General features: G+C 60.5%; 1 protein-coding gene across 1 annotated transcript in view; it reads right to left on the bottom strand.

Annotated features, from left to right (window-relative positions):
* Positions 1–2,512: 2,512 nt before the first annotated feature.
* Positions 2,513–14,343, bottom strand: part of ESPNL (espin like) — a 31,557-nt gene continuing 19,726 nt past the window's right edge. The window contains exons 6-9 of the mRNA XM_054479404.2: positions 10,419–10,533; positions 8,061–8,173; positions 6,892–7,089; positions 2,513–5,675 (exon numbers count right to left, since the gene is read on the bottom strand). Coding sequence (XP_054335379.1) covers positions 4,071–5,675; positions 6,892–7,089; positions 8,061–8,173; positions 10,419–10,533 — 2,031 coding nt within the window. The 3' untranslated portion in view covers positions 2,513–4,070. The remainder of the gene's footprint in view (positions 5,676–6,891; positions 7,090–8,060; positions 8,174–10,418; positions 10,534–14,343) is intronic.

The following is a 14,343-nucleotide window of genomic DNA, read 5'->3' as shown; positions in this document are numbered from 1 at the left end:
TTTTTTTTTTTTGGAGATGAAGTCTCGCTCTATCACCCAGGCTGGAGTGCAGTGGTGCAATCTCTGCTCATGGCAACCTCCGCCTCCCAGGTTCAAGCGATTCTCCTGCCTCAGCCTCCTGAGTAGCTGGGATTACAGGTATGCACCACCATGCCCCGCTAATTTTTTTGTATTCTTAGTAGGGATGGGGTTTCACCATGTTGGCCAGGATGGTCTCCTGACCTCAAGTGATCTGCCTGCCTTGGCCTCCCAGAGTGCTGGGATTACAGGCGTGAGCCACTGCACCCGGCCTTACACATTTTAACTTGGTGATTTCACACTCGGAATCTATTCTGAGGGAATAATCACACAGGTGACGCCACCTTCGTTGTAATAGTCCCAAATGGAAAACAGCCTGAGCGTCCACAAACAGGAGGAGGTTATCACTCCTAGCTTCACAAAGAGCGATATCATCCTACTGAGATGAAATTGAAAATGTTTTTTGTTTTTGAGACAGAGTCTTGCTCTGTCACCCAGGCTGGAGTGCAGTGGCATGAGCTTGGCTCACTACAACCTCTACCTCCCAGGTTCGAGCAATTCTGCCTCAGCTTCCCGAGTAGCTGGGAATACAGGTGCCCGCCACCACGCCCAGCTAATTTTTGTGTTTTTAGTGGAGATGGGGTTTCACCATGTTGGCTAGGATGGTCTTGATCTCTTGACCTCGTGTTCCACCCGCCTCAGCCTCCCAAAGTGCTGGGATTACAGGCGTAAGCCACCACGCCCGGCTGACATTGAATTTTTAAATGAGCTGGGCTTTGCATTAAGCCTGTGCACTGACATGCGGGGAGCCCGCCCCTCTGCACATTGACCCAGCTGTGAGGGAGAAGCTGGGGTTCCAGCACTGCCCTTGAGGAGGGTTTCTGTTTTTCCACATCTCCATCCTGCCCTCATCTATGGGCTGGGGACACGGGGCTCCCTTTCTCCTGGATGTTTTTGACTCATCGGGAAGCCCCCAGGCTTTGCGCCTTTGCTTTGCACGTGGCCGCCTCACTGATGTCGGTGCCTCCAGGGCGCTGTGGATGCCGTCTCTGGTCCTCAGTGAGATTTTTGTCAATTGAACAACAGATTTATAGGCACCAAACGGGCCCTACAGCTGTGAGTGTGGCGTTGCAGGGGCCAGTGCCTGCCTGCCCCCGGGAACACGTGCTTCCCACAGGTGAGCTGCTGGTGGGCCACGGGTTCCAGCTGCTGGGCATCAGAATCGTCTGGAATGTGTTAAAACCCCAGCTTTCCAGACCCACCCAGGCCAAGGGAATCAGAATCCCTGGGGCAGCTCCCCCAGAGGCAGGGTTTTGGCAGAAGGTCATTTAGGGGTCACCCCAGGGCACCCCAGCAGCACTCCAGGGGCCCAGCCGGGATCTGAGCCACACCTCACCCCTCGCCTGGCATCCCACCCCAGGCTCTCCTGGGACCCCTGATGCGTGTGTCCCTGGGACCCCTGCTGGCCTTGATCTAGCTCCTCAGCTGGGAAACTGAGGCCTGGAGGCTATGGAGGACTTGCCCAAGGGCACGGCGAGTGGGCAGGGACGGCCAGAGCTAGGAGGGCCGACTCCCTGCCCAGTGCTTTCTCTTGAGCACCCTCGGCCAGGGAGTGACCTGAGGCCTGCTGCCCCTGCCTCCAGCCCCCTCGTCTGTCAGGGCCCTCAGAACAACATTGCCAGCAGCTGGTGCATGAGGGGATCCCGGGAGACACTGCAGCGCCCAAACCTTCTGACGCCCCCAGCCAAGGGCTCTGCCTAGACCCACCTGATGCCCCTTGCCCTCTGCCAGCCCTGGGCAGTGGCCGCACTGGGTGGAGCAGCCCTCCTCTGTCTCCACTGGGCGCGTGTTGTGGCCAAGAGCCAGGGCCCCACTGACTGAGAGGCAGTGTTCAGGATGCTCCTGGCTGGTCCCAGTGCCCTGCTCATTAGAAACAACTCTGAAACACCCGTAATCCCAGCACTTTGAGAGGCTGAGGCGGGCAGATTGCTTGAGCCCAGGAGTTCAAGACCAGCCTGGGCAACATAGCAAGACTTTGTCCCTACAAAAAATACAAAAAAATTAGCTGGGCATGGTGGCTGACATATGTAGATTCAGCCACTGAATCTACAGAAAAGAAAAGAAAGAGAGAGAGAGAAAGAAAGAAAAGAAAAGGAAGGAAAGAAAGGAAAAAAAAGAAAGGGAAGAAAGAAACAAAGAGAAGGAACTCTGCAATGCTGGCTGCATGTTGGTGAGTGTCTGAGACGATGCTGATTCCCCAGCACAGAGGCCCCTCCCATGTGGGACCCGCGTCCTCCTTCACCACAATCCCAGGAGCATGAGGTCCGCATGCATCCCAAGCTGCAAATGAGAAACCAGAGGCTCTGAGGGACCAAGGACAGTGGCCCTGGTATTTCGGCAGAGCTGAGATGAGGACTCATCTCGGGTTTGGTACCGGGCTCTGTGAGGGCGTAGGCGGCTCTCAGGGATGGGTGAACAAGCACAAGAGAGGGGGTGGGCTAGGAATGGGAATCTATTTAGCAAACACGTGTTCAGCTTCAGCTCTACGGCAGGGTCTTTAGCAGTGGAGGAAGCCAGAGCGGGCCGGCTGCAGAGTAGGCCCTTGGGGAAAAGCCACTGGCTCAGGGCTGGGGCCAGTGCTACTTCCCTTCCCGGCCCTGCCTGCCCCAATGGCCAATACCACCCCTCCCAATTTTACATCTTCTTGAGTGTCCCTCCCCTTGGGCCCTAGTCAGCTGCGAGGGTCTCTCTGTTCCATCCAACAGCTTGCCCGCTGCCCTCCAGGTTCTGCCTGGACAATAACCAGGAGCGAGGTGGGGAGCCCTGCCAAGCCTGTCGCCTGACTGCACCCTCCTCTGTCCCAGGGGGCCTGGATGCCAGGAGGAATATTCCTGAAGCCGCCCCTCCCTGCCACTCCCTGCTGGGCCATCTCACGGCTGCAGAGCCCCGCCTCCAAAGTCCCTGTGGGCTTGGGCCCCGCCCTCCTCAGCCCCAGAGCCTGGGTGATGACCCATTCTCCTGGCTGCCATCAGAAGCTGGGGACAAGCCACACCCTATGCCAGCCATGCCCAGCACCATGCCCAGTGATACTCGGCAGCAGTACCCAGAGCCCCCGAGGACGGAATCCATCTCCCTTCCTGTATCCCTCCCTCCAGTACCCAGGCCCCTGTGAAGAGGTGTACTGTGGGTGACACCCAGGTGCCCTCAGGGAGTATCCACACCCCACCGAGGTCTGGCTGCTGCCCACCCCTGCCGGCATTCTCCTCTGTGTGCGGCAGCCTTTGAGAGTGGGCGCCAGCCACCCTGCCTGGGGGACTCTCTCTCAGCCACTGCTACTCCCACGTCCCTGCTCTCCGGCCTTGCTGGGGCCCACGACTAGGCCGGGGCTGGTCAGGTTGGAGGACAGGGGCCCCATGGGGAGCCTTCCTTTGAGGGAGCAGGGCCTCTGGAGAACCCTGGGCTGGGGCACTGGCCTGGCAGGCATCGGTGTGTGACCAGCAGGGATGGCCTGGCAGGAAGGCCTCCTGCCCATGGAATCTGTCCTCAGAATCACTCCAGCTCCCCCAAATTCACAGACAGGAGGTGAAGGGGTGTGGCCCAAGGTCAGCAGGAGAAACAGGGGCAGGACCAGGGCCTGGGGCCACCTCAGACACACATGAAAGGTGGATGTGGCCGAGACCACCAGCACCACGGAAACTGAGGGACAGGACACCAAGGTAACTGGTGGCACTGGGGAAGGACAAGCGGGAAACAGGCAGCATCCCAGGTCTCGGGGGCCAGCTGGGCAGAGGTGCCCTGGGCTGGGGTGGCCCATTGCCTCACTTCAGAGCCTGCCAAGGGGCTTCCTGGGTGCAGTGGTGAGAAGGAGTCCGAGTCCTGGCTGGGAGGAGAACCATGCCACAACAGAACAGTCCCGCAGCCTCCGATAACCAGCAGGACTGGAGGCAGCCTTGCCCGGCTCACCCGGCCACCAAGGGTGTGAGCAAGGAAAAGAAAACAGAAACCCCAAGTCACCCCCAAACCACATTCTGGAAAGCAGGCTGCCAGTAGGGTCATTCTCCAAAGTTGAACATCTCAGCTTCCTTCTCCTTCCAGAAGGCAAAGCTCCGGTTGATGTAGCCGCAGATGTCCTCGCTGTTGAAGCTGCTCTGCTGGGAGCGGGACCCCGGCCGCTTTGCTGTGGGCTCAGGGCCGCTGCAGGGGACGGCGGCGTGCGGCAGGGGCCCGAGCGGGGTCAGGCCTGACTTGCGGCCAGGCTCCGTATCCCAGGCGGGACGCTGGCTGGAGCCAAAGAAGCGGGCTTTGATGTCCTCGAAGCCGTCGGTCCAGGCCCGGCGGCCGGCGGCCACCTCGTCGGTCACGGCCTTGTGGAAGGCGCGCACAGCCTCCCAGCCGTGGATGCCCAGGTGCTCGAAGACCTCGAAACAGAGCAGGTGGCGCAGCTTCCGCTCCTCGGCCGGCAGGTCGCACTCCAGCAGCTGGAAGTAACCCAGCATGAAGAGATCCAGCGAGAGGCTGCTGTAGGGCACGGGAGCCCCGTCCACGTGGGGCAGGAACTGCTCAGGGGACAGGGCCCCGCGGGGCCGCCGGCTCAGCCGCCGCAGCTGCCGGGCGGGCACATGAGCCATGATGGCCTTCCAGTTGCCCAGCAGGTGGGTGATGGTGCTGCGCTGCTGCCACAGGTGGCCCAGCCGGGGGCCCTCGCTGGGCGGGGAGGGTGGCCCAGGGCTCCTGGCGGCCTCCTGGCCCCGCAACCCCGCGTGGCGGGCTCCTAGGGTCCTGCAGGCCACTGTCTTGAGGGCCGGCGTGTAGGCCGACCTCCTCCAGTGGCTGAGGAAGAGCATGATGATGCGCTCCTTGCGCAGGCTGGCCAGGTCCGGGCCGGCTGCGGCGCCCGCCTCCGATGGCACCTCCTTGCAGCTGATGCCGGAGTCCCTGGCCTCCTTTGTGTCACCAGGCCTGGGCTCCCCTGAAGCCAGGCCACTGTGGGGCTTAGGCAGGGCCGGCCAGCAGCCACTCAGGCACTGCCTGCGCTGGGCCCCCGGCTCGCAGGGGCCAGGGTCGAAGCCACAGAGTGGGCCGGAGGCTGACTCAAAGTTGCCCCGCAGCGTCCGCACAGACACCCCCCACTCCTGGATCTGGCGCTGGGCCTCGCTCCGAGGGGGGCTGGCCGAGGCCTCCCTGCAGGTGTCCTGCAGGGGCCGGGTGGCCGGCTTCTCATCCCCCTGTACCAGCCCATGCACGCCCTTCAGCAGCAGGGACAGGCTGCGTACCAGGCGGGAGATGTGGCTGCACCAGAAGGGCAGGGGCTGCCCCCTGGGGGCCACCTCCGAGGCCTCCGCAGAGCCTGTGGGCTCAGCCGCTGGGGTTGAGGCCTCCTCAACCTCCAGTCTGGGTGCCCGGGGCAGGAAGTGGCTGTTGACCGTGATGCTGACCAGGGGCTCGGGCAGCAGGGCCTGCAGCTCAGCCGCCAACCGGCCCAGCTCACTCTCATACTCCTGACAGCGGCGCCGAAGCTGCAGGTCTGCAATCTGCTTCTCCAGGTAGACCAGGTCATCCTCTGTCAGCAGCTCCCCAAAGGGCCCCAGGATGGCCTGGTGAGTCTGTGAGTACCTCCAGGCCGCCTGCTCCGTGGGGCCTGAGCACCCACCGTTGTCCTGAGCACAGGAAGGGCAGGGTGAGCCCGCCCACCCGCCATCAGCCCACCTAGCTTCCAAGTCCCTGAGTTCTCAGTATCTCTGCAGAGCCTCTGGTCCTGCCCCAAGGTAAGACTTTCAAGGGCTTCCCAGCTAGGGCAGAAGCCCCTGACCTGCTCTGCCCCAGTCTTGCTCTGCTCTCAGCCCTATGGCTCCCAGCCCCTATGGCTCCCAGCCCAACAGGCAAGGACAGGCTGGGCCCTCAGACACGGCTGTGCCACAGTCCTGAGACGATGGAGATGGGCTGTATTCCAGCAGCCAGGAGCCACCTGTGGCTACAGAAACGACAGGTGGCTAGTGCGACGGAGGGGCAGGACTTTTACTTTCCTTAAATTGTAATGAATTTCAATGGCTGCATGTGGCTGGCGGGATTGCGCTGGAGACAGCACTGGACCGGGGGCGCAGAACTCAATCGTCCTGACAAAATCGTGGGCCTCTGAGGGCACAATTCCTGAACTGCTGTCTGCACAGCAGCCGGGGGAGCCTGTTAAAATCCAAGGCACATCACAGCCCTTCTCTGCTCAGATCCTCAGTGGCTCCCCACGGCCTCACAGAGGTGCAATAATCCCAGCCAGGTTCCTCTCCAACCTCAGGCGCCCACTCCACGCCAGGGCGCTCCCTCCTGCTCCTTCCCCGGCCAGCCGGGCCTCAGGACCCTTGCACTGGCTGTTCCCGCTGCCTAGGAGGTGCTTGCCCCAAATTCCCACAGGGCTCCCCCTCTCTTCCCTCTGGCCCCTGCTCAAGGCCACGTCCCCAGAGGGGGCGCCCTAAGCACCCATATATCATAGTCCCCCAACTGCTTTGCTTTCTCCGCAGCAGTGGGAATCGCACCCCACACACCTGCGGGCACCCGCCTATGGGCCACGGTCTTCCCTGCTAGACGCTGCGCCCAGGAGGGCCTAGAACAACGCTTGGCACAGGCAGGCATGTGCCACACATCCGCCAAGTGGAAGGATATGTGGGACCCATGCCTCCAGAGCAGGTGAAGGGGCTCTGCTCAGAGTCCTCTGGTCAGGTTCACTTCATCCTCCGGCGGAAGCAGCAGCTGAGGCCACAGGGGAGAGGGGCCCCAGGGTCTTGGATTCAGTTCTGGGCTTCGGTCGCCCTGACTTCCACTTCCACCTACCTGGAAAAGACCCCGCCCCGCCCACTGGTCCCGCCCCTCCCCGGGGCCTACCTGGGCCTCTGTGGAGCTCTCTGCGCCCAGGCGCGCCTGCAGCTTCCGCACCATCACCTGCCGCTTCCACTCGGGGATGGGCTGGCCGCGCTCATCCCGCGTGGGCACCAACCCGTCGATGTCGCCTGAGGGCAGCCCATCCAGCTGTAGTGCGGCCAGGCCATCTGAGGTGTCCCCCGCCAGCGCCGTCTCTGTCCCCTGTGCAGAAGGGGGTGGGTTACAGAGGCCCGAAGGGGACCCAGGCCCTGAGTGGAGGGAAGATCCGGGAGGACGTGGGGGGTTGGCTCCGCCCAGGGCACGCCAACAGGGCGCCCTGAGAGGAGGGACAGTGGGGGCCACGGACGGCACTCCACCCCCTCATCCCCAGCTTAAGAGTGAGGCCTCAGAGGGGAGGGACTGGAGGGGGGTGGGGTAAGATGTGTGTGAGGGGATTGTTGGCAGAGAAATGAAACCAGAGGTCCCTCCCCGTCCCCTATACAAGCCCAGCAGATGCTCGCGGAGCACACCGTGTCCCTGGGCAAACGTGCTCTGGGCACAGCTACATAGACAAAGCCTGGCAGCCAATCCTGTGCCGCAGAGGGCTTGTCAGAGCCTTCAATGCGCTCTGCACGCTCCAGCTCTCCAGGACGGGCAGCAGCGCCGCGTGGCATTTCCCAGACTCCCACCGAACATCTCAGTGGTTGAGAATCTGCAGTACCACTCAGGGAAAGGCTGGGCTGGCTTTCTAAGGGCCCGGCGCCCAGGAAAGGGAGGGTAAGGGGGAGCAGGACCCTTCTGCTGGTCTGGGCTGGCCGAGGCCCTGAGGAGGAGGACAGTGGCAGCAGGGCCCTGCCCATGGATGGCTGCTGCGATCTCCGGACTCGAAGCAGGCACGGAGCACCCCTGAGCTCAGAGGTCAGGGAGAGGGGCTTGGGCCACTGCAGCCATCTGGGATGACAGAGAAGGGTCCCGTGTTTCTGTGGTGGGGGGACAGCTGCCGTCGCCCTGACACTCCCGTCTCCTCAGAACTCAGGGTGTTCTTGAGAGCAGCAGAGTGACGCAGGCAGCCTGGCATCCACCCTTCAGGAAAGGCCTGGCTGTGCTGGGGGCTTCCCTGGGCCCCTAAGAGGATGGGAATGGAGGCTGGCTGGGGGCCCCGGGAGACAGGAATGCAGGGGTGGGGGACGTACCTCGGGGTCGGCCGTGGCACTGGTGGTGATCCTCGGAGGGGCCGGGCTGGTCATCTGCTCCCTGGAAAGAGGCTGGTAAGGATGGCCAGGCCAGGCCGGGCTGAGGGACATGGCTGCCAAGAAGAAGGGGGGTGTTGCAGGAAGGGCAAGGGCTGAGGAGCAGAGACCCAGAGCCTCAGGGATCCGGCCCTGGGGGCAGAGCTGAGCTCCTGAACAATCTGCAAGCTGGGAGCTGACCCCAGCCCGCCCTGCCCTGGAACACCTCGGGGGCCCCACTGGACCTTCTCTGGGGAGTCAGTGGGGACCGCCCCTGCCTGGTTGATGGGAGAGCCTGCGGCACACCCCTGGGCCACGCCGCGGCCCCTCCTGCAGCAGGGGAGGAGCTGGGAAGGGCTTGAGGCCTGGAGGTCACCGGCCCCTAACGCACCTCTGCAGGCCCCAAAGCTGGTTCCCTTGCTGCCCGCAATGCTCCCTGCCCCAATGAAAACATACACTTCAGTGTCAGCCTTGAGTGAAGAACATGTCTGCATCACAGCCAGGCAGACACACACAGACACAATCACACACAGACATGCACAGACACAATCACATACACACAACACAGACACAATCACACACAAACACAATCACAGACACAACCACACAGACACACACAGACACAATCACATCACATACAGACACAGACACAATCATACACACAGACACAATCATAGAAACACACAGAACAGACACACAAACACAATCACACACAGATACACAATCACACACAGACACACACACACAGACACAATCATACACAGACACAGACACACAATAACATACAATCACACAATCACACACAGACACACACACAGACACAATCAAGACACACAGACACGATCATACACACAATCACACATAGACACATACAGACACAATCACACACACAGACACAATCACAGACACAGATACACACACAGACACAGAACAGACATACACAAACACAATCACACAGAATCACACATGGATACACAGACACAATCACAGATACACACAATCATACGCAGACACACACAGACACAATCACATACACACAATCAGACACAATCACAGAACAATCACACAGAAACACAGACACAGAACAGACACACACACAGACACAATCACACACAGATACACACAGACACAATCACACACAGACACACATGAACACAATCACACATAGATTCACACAGGCACAATCACACACAGACACACAAGAACACAATCACAGATATACATAGGCACAATCACACACAGATGCATAGCCACAATCACACACAGAAACAGACACAGAACACACACACAATCACACAGACACAATCACACACTGACACAATCACACACATACACAGGCACAATCACAGACACACAATCACACACAGACACACACAGAAACAGTCACGCAGACACAATCACACAGACACAGACAGACACAATCACACATAGATACACAGACATAATCATGCACAGAAACAAACACAATACACAGATACACAGAACACACACACAATCGCCACATACAGACACAATCACACACACAGACACAATCACACACACGAACACAATCACACACAGATGCACACAGACACAATCACAGACACAATCACACAATCACAGAGACACAATCACATAGACATAATCACACACAGACACACATGAACAGTCACACACAGATACACACAGACACAATCACACAGACACACAAACACAGACACAACATACACAGATACAGACACAATCACACACAGACACAATCACACACAGAGAAGGGTCCCCGTATCTATGTGTATCACACACAGAACACACAGACGCAATCACACACAGAAGCACACTCCCACATGTGAGTACAGGGCCGCAGCAGGGCCCGTGGAGGAAGCTCGCCCTCACTACCTGTGGCACCTGTTGATCATTCCATTCCATTCCATTCCATTCCAGTCCACTCCACTCCACTCCACACTGGTCACAGACCCCTAATGGTGGTGGCCCACAGTGTGAGGACCGTTGCTCGCCCTGCTAGCCCATGCATGCGAGGTGTGCTGGGGTCTGAGGGACAGCAGCCCATCCACAAAGGGCTTGGGCCCAAGCGGCCCGTCTCCCCGCTTTTACCCCTGGATAAGTTACTGTGACTGTAAGTGCCCACCACAGAAAATGCTAATCCTAACCTTTCCAAAGCACCAAAGACAGTCAAGGAAACCTGGAAGCAACCGGGGAGGGAGGGTGATGGGGTGCCCGGCTGCCTGTAGACTTCCCCACCGGTCCAGGACCTCGGAGGGGAGGCCAGTGGCACCCTCTCCCAGGCCCATGCCCCGGGCGGCCCACGTGGGGCTGTGCACTCACGGCTGGGGTTCCCCGGCCCTGGGCCTCCTCTTCTTCCATCCTCCAGGGAGCGCCTCGTGGCCAACAGTGGAGGTGGGGGGAACGGTGGTGGTGGGGGCGTCATTAGCAGGGGCACCTGTGGGTGGATGGACCTGGTCAGTGGGGGTCCCCGTGGGCTCCTCCCTGCTCACCTAGACAGGGGCGGGACCACCCAGTGGGCGAGCCTTGGGGAGCCTGTGCATCTGAGAAGGGCTGGGACAGGTAAGGAGGCGGCAGGAGAGGGGCAGGTCCTTGATCAGGGTTCTGTCTCAGGGTCATCTCCTGCCTGAGTGCCATCACTTCCCGGCACCCCACCTTGGTTCCCCGCCCACCGCCGCCTCTATTGGGTGGGCCACCCTCATCTCAGAGCTGAGCTTCCAGGCTCCCTCTGGAGGCAGCTGAGCTCTGGGGCTCCAGGCACTGGGTTAGGGCCTGGTTTCCAGCTGTGCCCAGCGCCCTGTGGCCTCACAAAGACGTGTGCACACGTATGCACACACACACATGTACACTCTCCTGCACACACACATGTACACTCTCCTGCACACACACATGTACACTCTCCTGCACACACACGCACGTACACGCTCCTGCACACCCCCCTCCCCGACTGCCCTGACTCCTGTGCTGTGGTCCGCCTGGAACTTCAGCCCTGACATGGGGCCTGTCCGTGTCTTGAGGGTGGATGGCCCCGTGAGAGACCTGGTGAGGAGAGGGGAGGGCAGTGGACTAGGATGGGGTCCCCGATGTGCCCACCAGCCGAGGGCATGGGCAGCCCTTTTCCCCAGCCAGCAGGGCCACATGCCACTGTCCCTCTGGGCACCTCCCCCACTGTGCCTGTCAGACCAAAGCTCTTGTCCCTGCCCTCCAGTGGGCACTGGAAGCCAGACGTGGCCATCAGGGCTCCAGGGTCAGTGCTAGTGAAAGCCGTGGGCAGAGCAGAGCACTCAAATCGGCCACGAATCTGGACATGTGGCCTGGGCCCAGGGCCCGTCGTGAGAGGGGAAGGGACCCATGCTGCAGCTTGCTCGAATGCACGGCTGTCTCTGCCTTCAAATTCGTTCTCCTTTCTGAATGCAGGACCCCCATTTTCATGCTGCACTGGGGCCGGACTGCAGTGAAGCCGGCCCTGCTTGAGCAAATCTTTGGCCTCCCTAAGCCTCCCTTGCTCATGGACAAGGTGGCACAGGCTGCCTTCCGGCAAGGACGCTGGGTGGCCCCTCAGCCACCTCCCCTCCAGGACCCTCACCCCACTGGGCCACGGGGGAGTGAACACAGTCTGAAAGCCCATCTGCCCGGCCCCCACGCACCTCACTCCTTCCAGGAATCTGTGCCCACAGCCCAGGAACCCTGGTGCACGGTGGGCTGGGGAGCAACCGCCCAGCCCCAGCCCCGGAGGCCCTCAGACGCGAACTGCAGAGTGCAGGGAGCACAGCTGTCCTGGGACACCGGGGGCTGCTGAGGCCGCCGCCCCCAGGAGTGGGAGTTGTCACATGAATATTTGAAGCCGAGGTGTCAGGTGGCCAGGCGGGCTTGGGATCTCTTACCACGGAAGCTTTAACTCTCCACAGAGCAGGGGCAGGGGAGGGGATGCTCTGGGAGATGGAAGGGGACCTGAGATCCCTTGGCCCCATGAGAAGAGAGACCACCCAGTGGAATCCCCAGCCCCACCCACGGTACGGCTCCCAGGGCACAGATGGGGAAACTGAGGCTCAGAGAGGGCAAGGGGCTTTCTCAAGGCCCCACAGCCGGGCTGCCGCGGAGCCGGGATGAGAGTCTCACTGGAGACTTCAGTCTTTGCTCCCTCCAGTGCCCCTGAACAGCTGCTTCCTTGGTGGGGGACACCACAGAGGTCGACCTCTGGGGAAAGACCAAGAACACAAAGCCTGGCTGTCCTTTCTGGGCCACTTCTCAGGGCTGTGCGTGCAAGGAGTGACTGAGGGACTAGGAGCGACTTGCTCTCTGCTGAGCAACGGCGTGTTCCCCAGACTCAACGGTCCTTGGAGGAGACACGAACCCACGCGGCACAGCTGCCATTGGGACCCAACTCGCACCACCTGGGACTCGGGGGTGAGGGAACACCACAAAACATGATGCGTGCTCCCTGCCGTGCTGAAGGAAGGTCCTCCGTCTTGGACCCAGGAGTCTGGTGTCTTTCTCCACGTTCAAGACATAGTGAGAGGCTGGCTTCGCCGCTTCAAGCGGGGCAGAGTCAGACTCCAGACCAGACACGGCCAGAAAAGCCAGACACAAGTGGTGTCACCGACAGAGGTGGGCTGAGCCCTGCCTGGAGTGGGCCCCTCAACAGCAAGGCCACCCCAATGCCCCCGCACTGTCCCCTGCCCAGCCAGGACCGAGCCGGGAGTGGGATGGTGCCTCTCGCCTCCTCTCTGCCCCTGCCTGGGAGCCCTCAGCCCCCTCCCTGAGATGGAACCTGCTGTCAGTGGGGAGGGGCCAGCCCTGGCAGAGTTGAGGGGCTTGGCAGGATGGCAGCAGCCCTCTTATGCTGGGGAAGACAAAAGAGGTGAAAGTTAGTCTGGGGCTCAGGGGACTACCGAACTCTGGCCCCAGCACAGCACCTGTGGCCTGGGGGACCTTACTCGAGGTCCCTGTGGCCCAGCCCTGCTCCACTCCTCACCAACAAGAAGCCCGGGACGCCACCCCCTGAGCCTCCATTTCTTCGCCTGTAAATCAGAGTTCTTGGAAAGTTGAGGGACTGCGGAGAGCACCTGGCATGGTTCAGACCTCGACGCTGCTGCCACCCTCGGTATTAGGATGGTCTCTGAGTTTAACAGGGATGAGAAGTCTGGCTGTGGCGTTTCCCTGGCAATGGGAGTAACCACATCCCTGGCTCCCATAGGAAGGCCCTGGACACGATGGAGCCTCAGGGATCTGGAGGCGCAGATGTTGGGGTCCTGTCCATTGGGGTCTTAACATTTAGGCATGTGCTGCCCCGAATCCCAGCGTTGGACAGTTGCCCTGAGGTTGGCGGTCATGTGGCCCCACGGCCCCGCCCGCTGTCCCTGTCCCTGGTTTTTGGTGAGATTTGAGCACTGCGGAGGCTCCATGCATTATACATGGAGAGCATCGTGGTGAGCCAGGTCACAGGCCTGTAATGCCACCTGGTCGGGGAGAATCACGGCCCATGTATGGGTGCCGGACACCAGGTGCCATGGCTGAGATTCCATTACTGGCTGTGTGGGTGCCAGCCTTCCCAGCGGGAGGAGAGTGCCCAGGGAGCCTCTCACCTTCTCTGGGCCTCAGTTTCCTCATATATAAAATAAAGATGTCTTAGTACCTTTCTGGCCCAAAGGGGAGGGAGTACACCTGTCCCGAGGGCCCACCAGGGCAGGCGCCTCATTGGGTGCTGGAGGAGCTTCTCCTTTACCCAAAAAGCAAGACTCTGGGCCAGGTGCGGTGGATCATGCCTGTAGTCCCAGCACTTTGGGAGGCAGAGGCGGGAGGATCACTAGAACCCAGGAGCTCAAGACCAGCCTGGCCAACATGGCCAAACCCCATCTCTACAAAAAATACAAAAATTAGCTGGGTGTGGTGGCACACACCTGTAGTCCCAGCTACTTGGGAGACTGGGGTGGGAGGATCACTTGAGCCTGGAAGGCTGAGGCTGCAGTGAGCTGAGACTGTGCCACTGCACTCCAGCCTGGGTGACAGAGACCCTGTGGTGAGAAAATTGGGGTTTAGAGACGCTCAGAACTTGCCAGTGCCCCATGCCCAGGAAGGGCAGCACCAGTGCTGGCAGGTGGGGGTGAGTGGGACAGCCCTGGACACCATGGGAGATGCCAGAGGCTCTGCTCCCCAAGCATGGCGGGTTCTATGCACCATCCCTGCCCAGACAGGGCGCTCAGAGCCCCACAGCCAGGATCCCAGCTCCTTGGCTAGCAGAGGGGAG

This window comes from Pongo pygmaeus, chromosome 11 (genome assembly GCF_028885625.2).
Source record: "Pongo pygmaeus isolate AG05252 chromosome 11, NHGRI_mPonPyg2-v2.0_pri, whole genome shotgun sequence".
NCBI lineage: Eukaryota > Metazoa > Chordata > Mammalia > Primates > Hominidae > Pongo > Pongo pygmaeus.
Note: the sequence above shows the minus strand (reverse complement) of the source record. Positions and strands in the feature narration are given on the sequence as shown.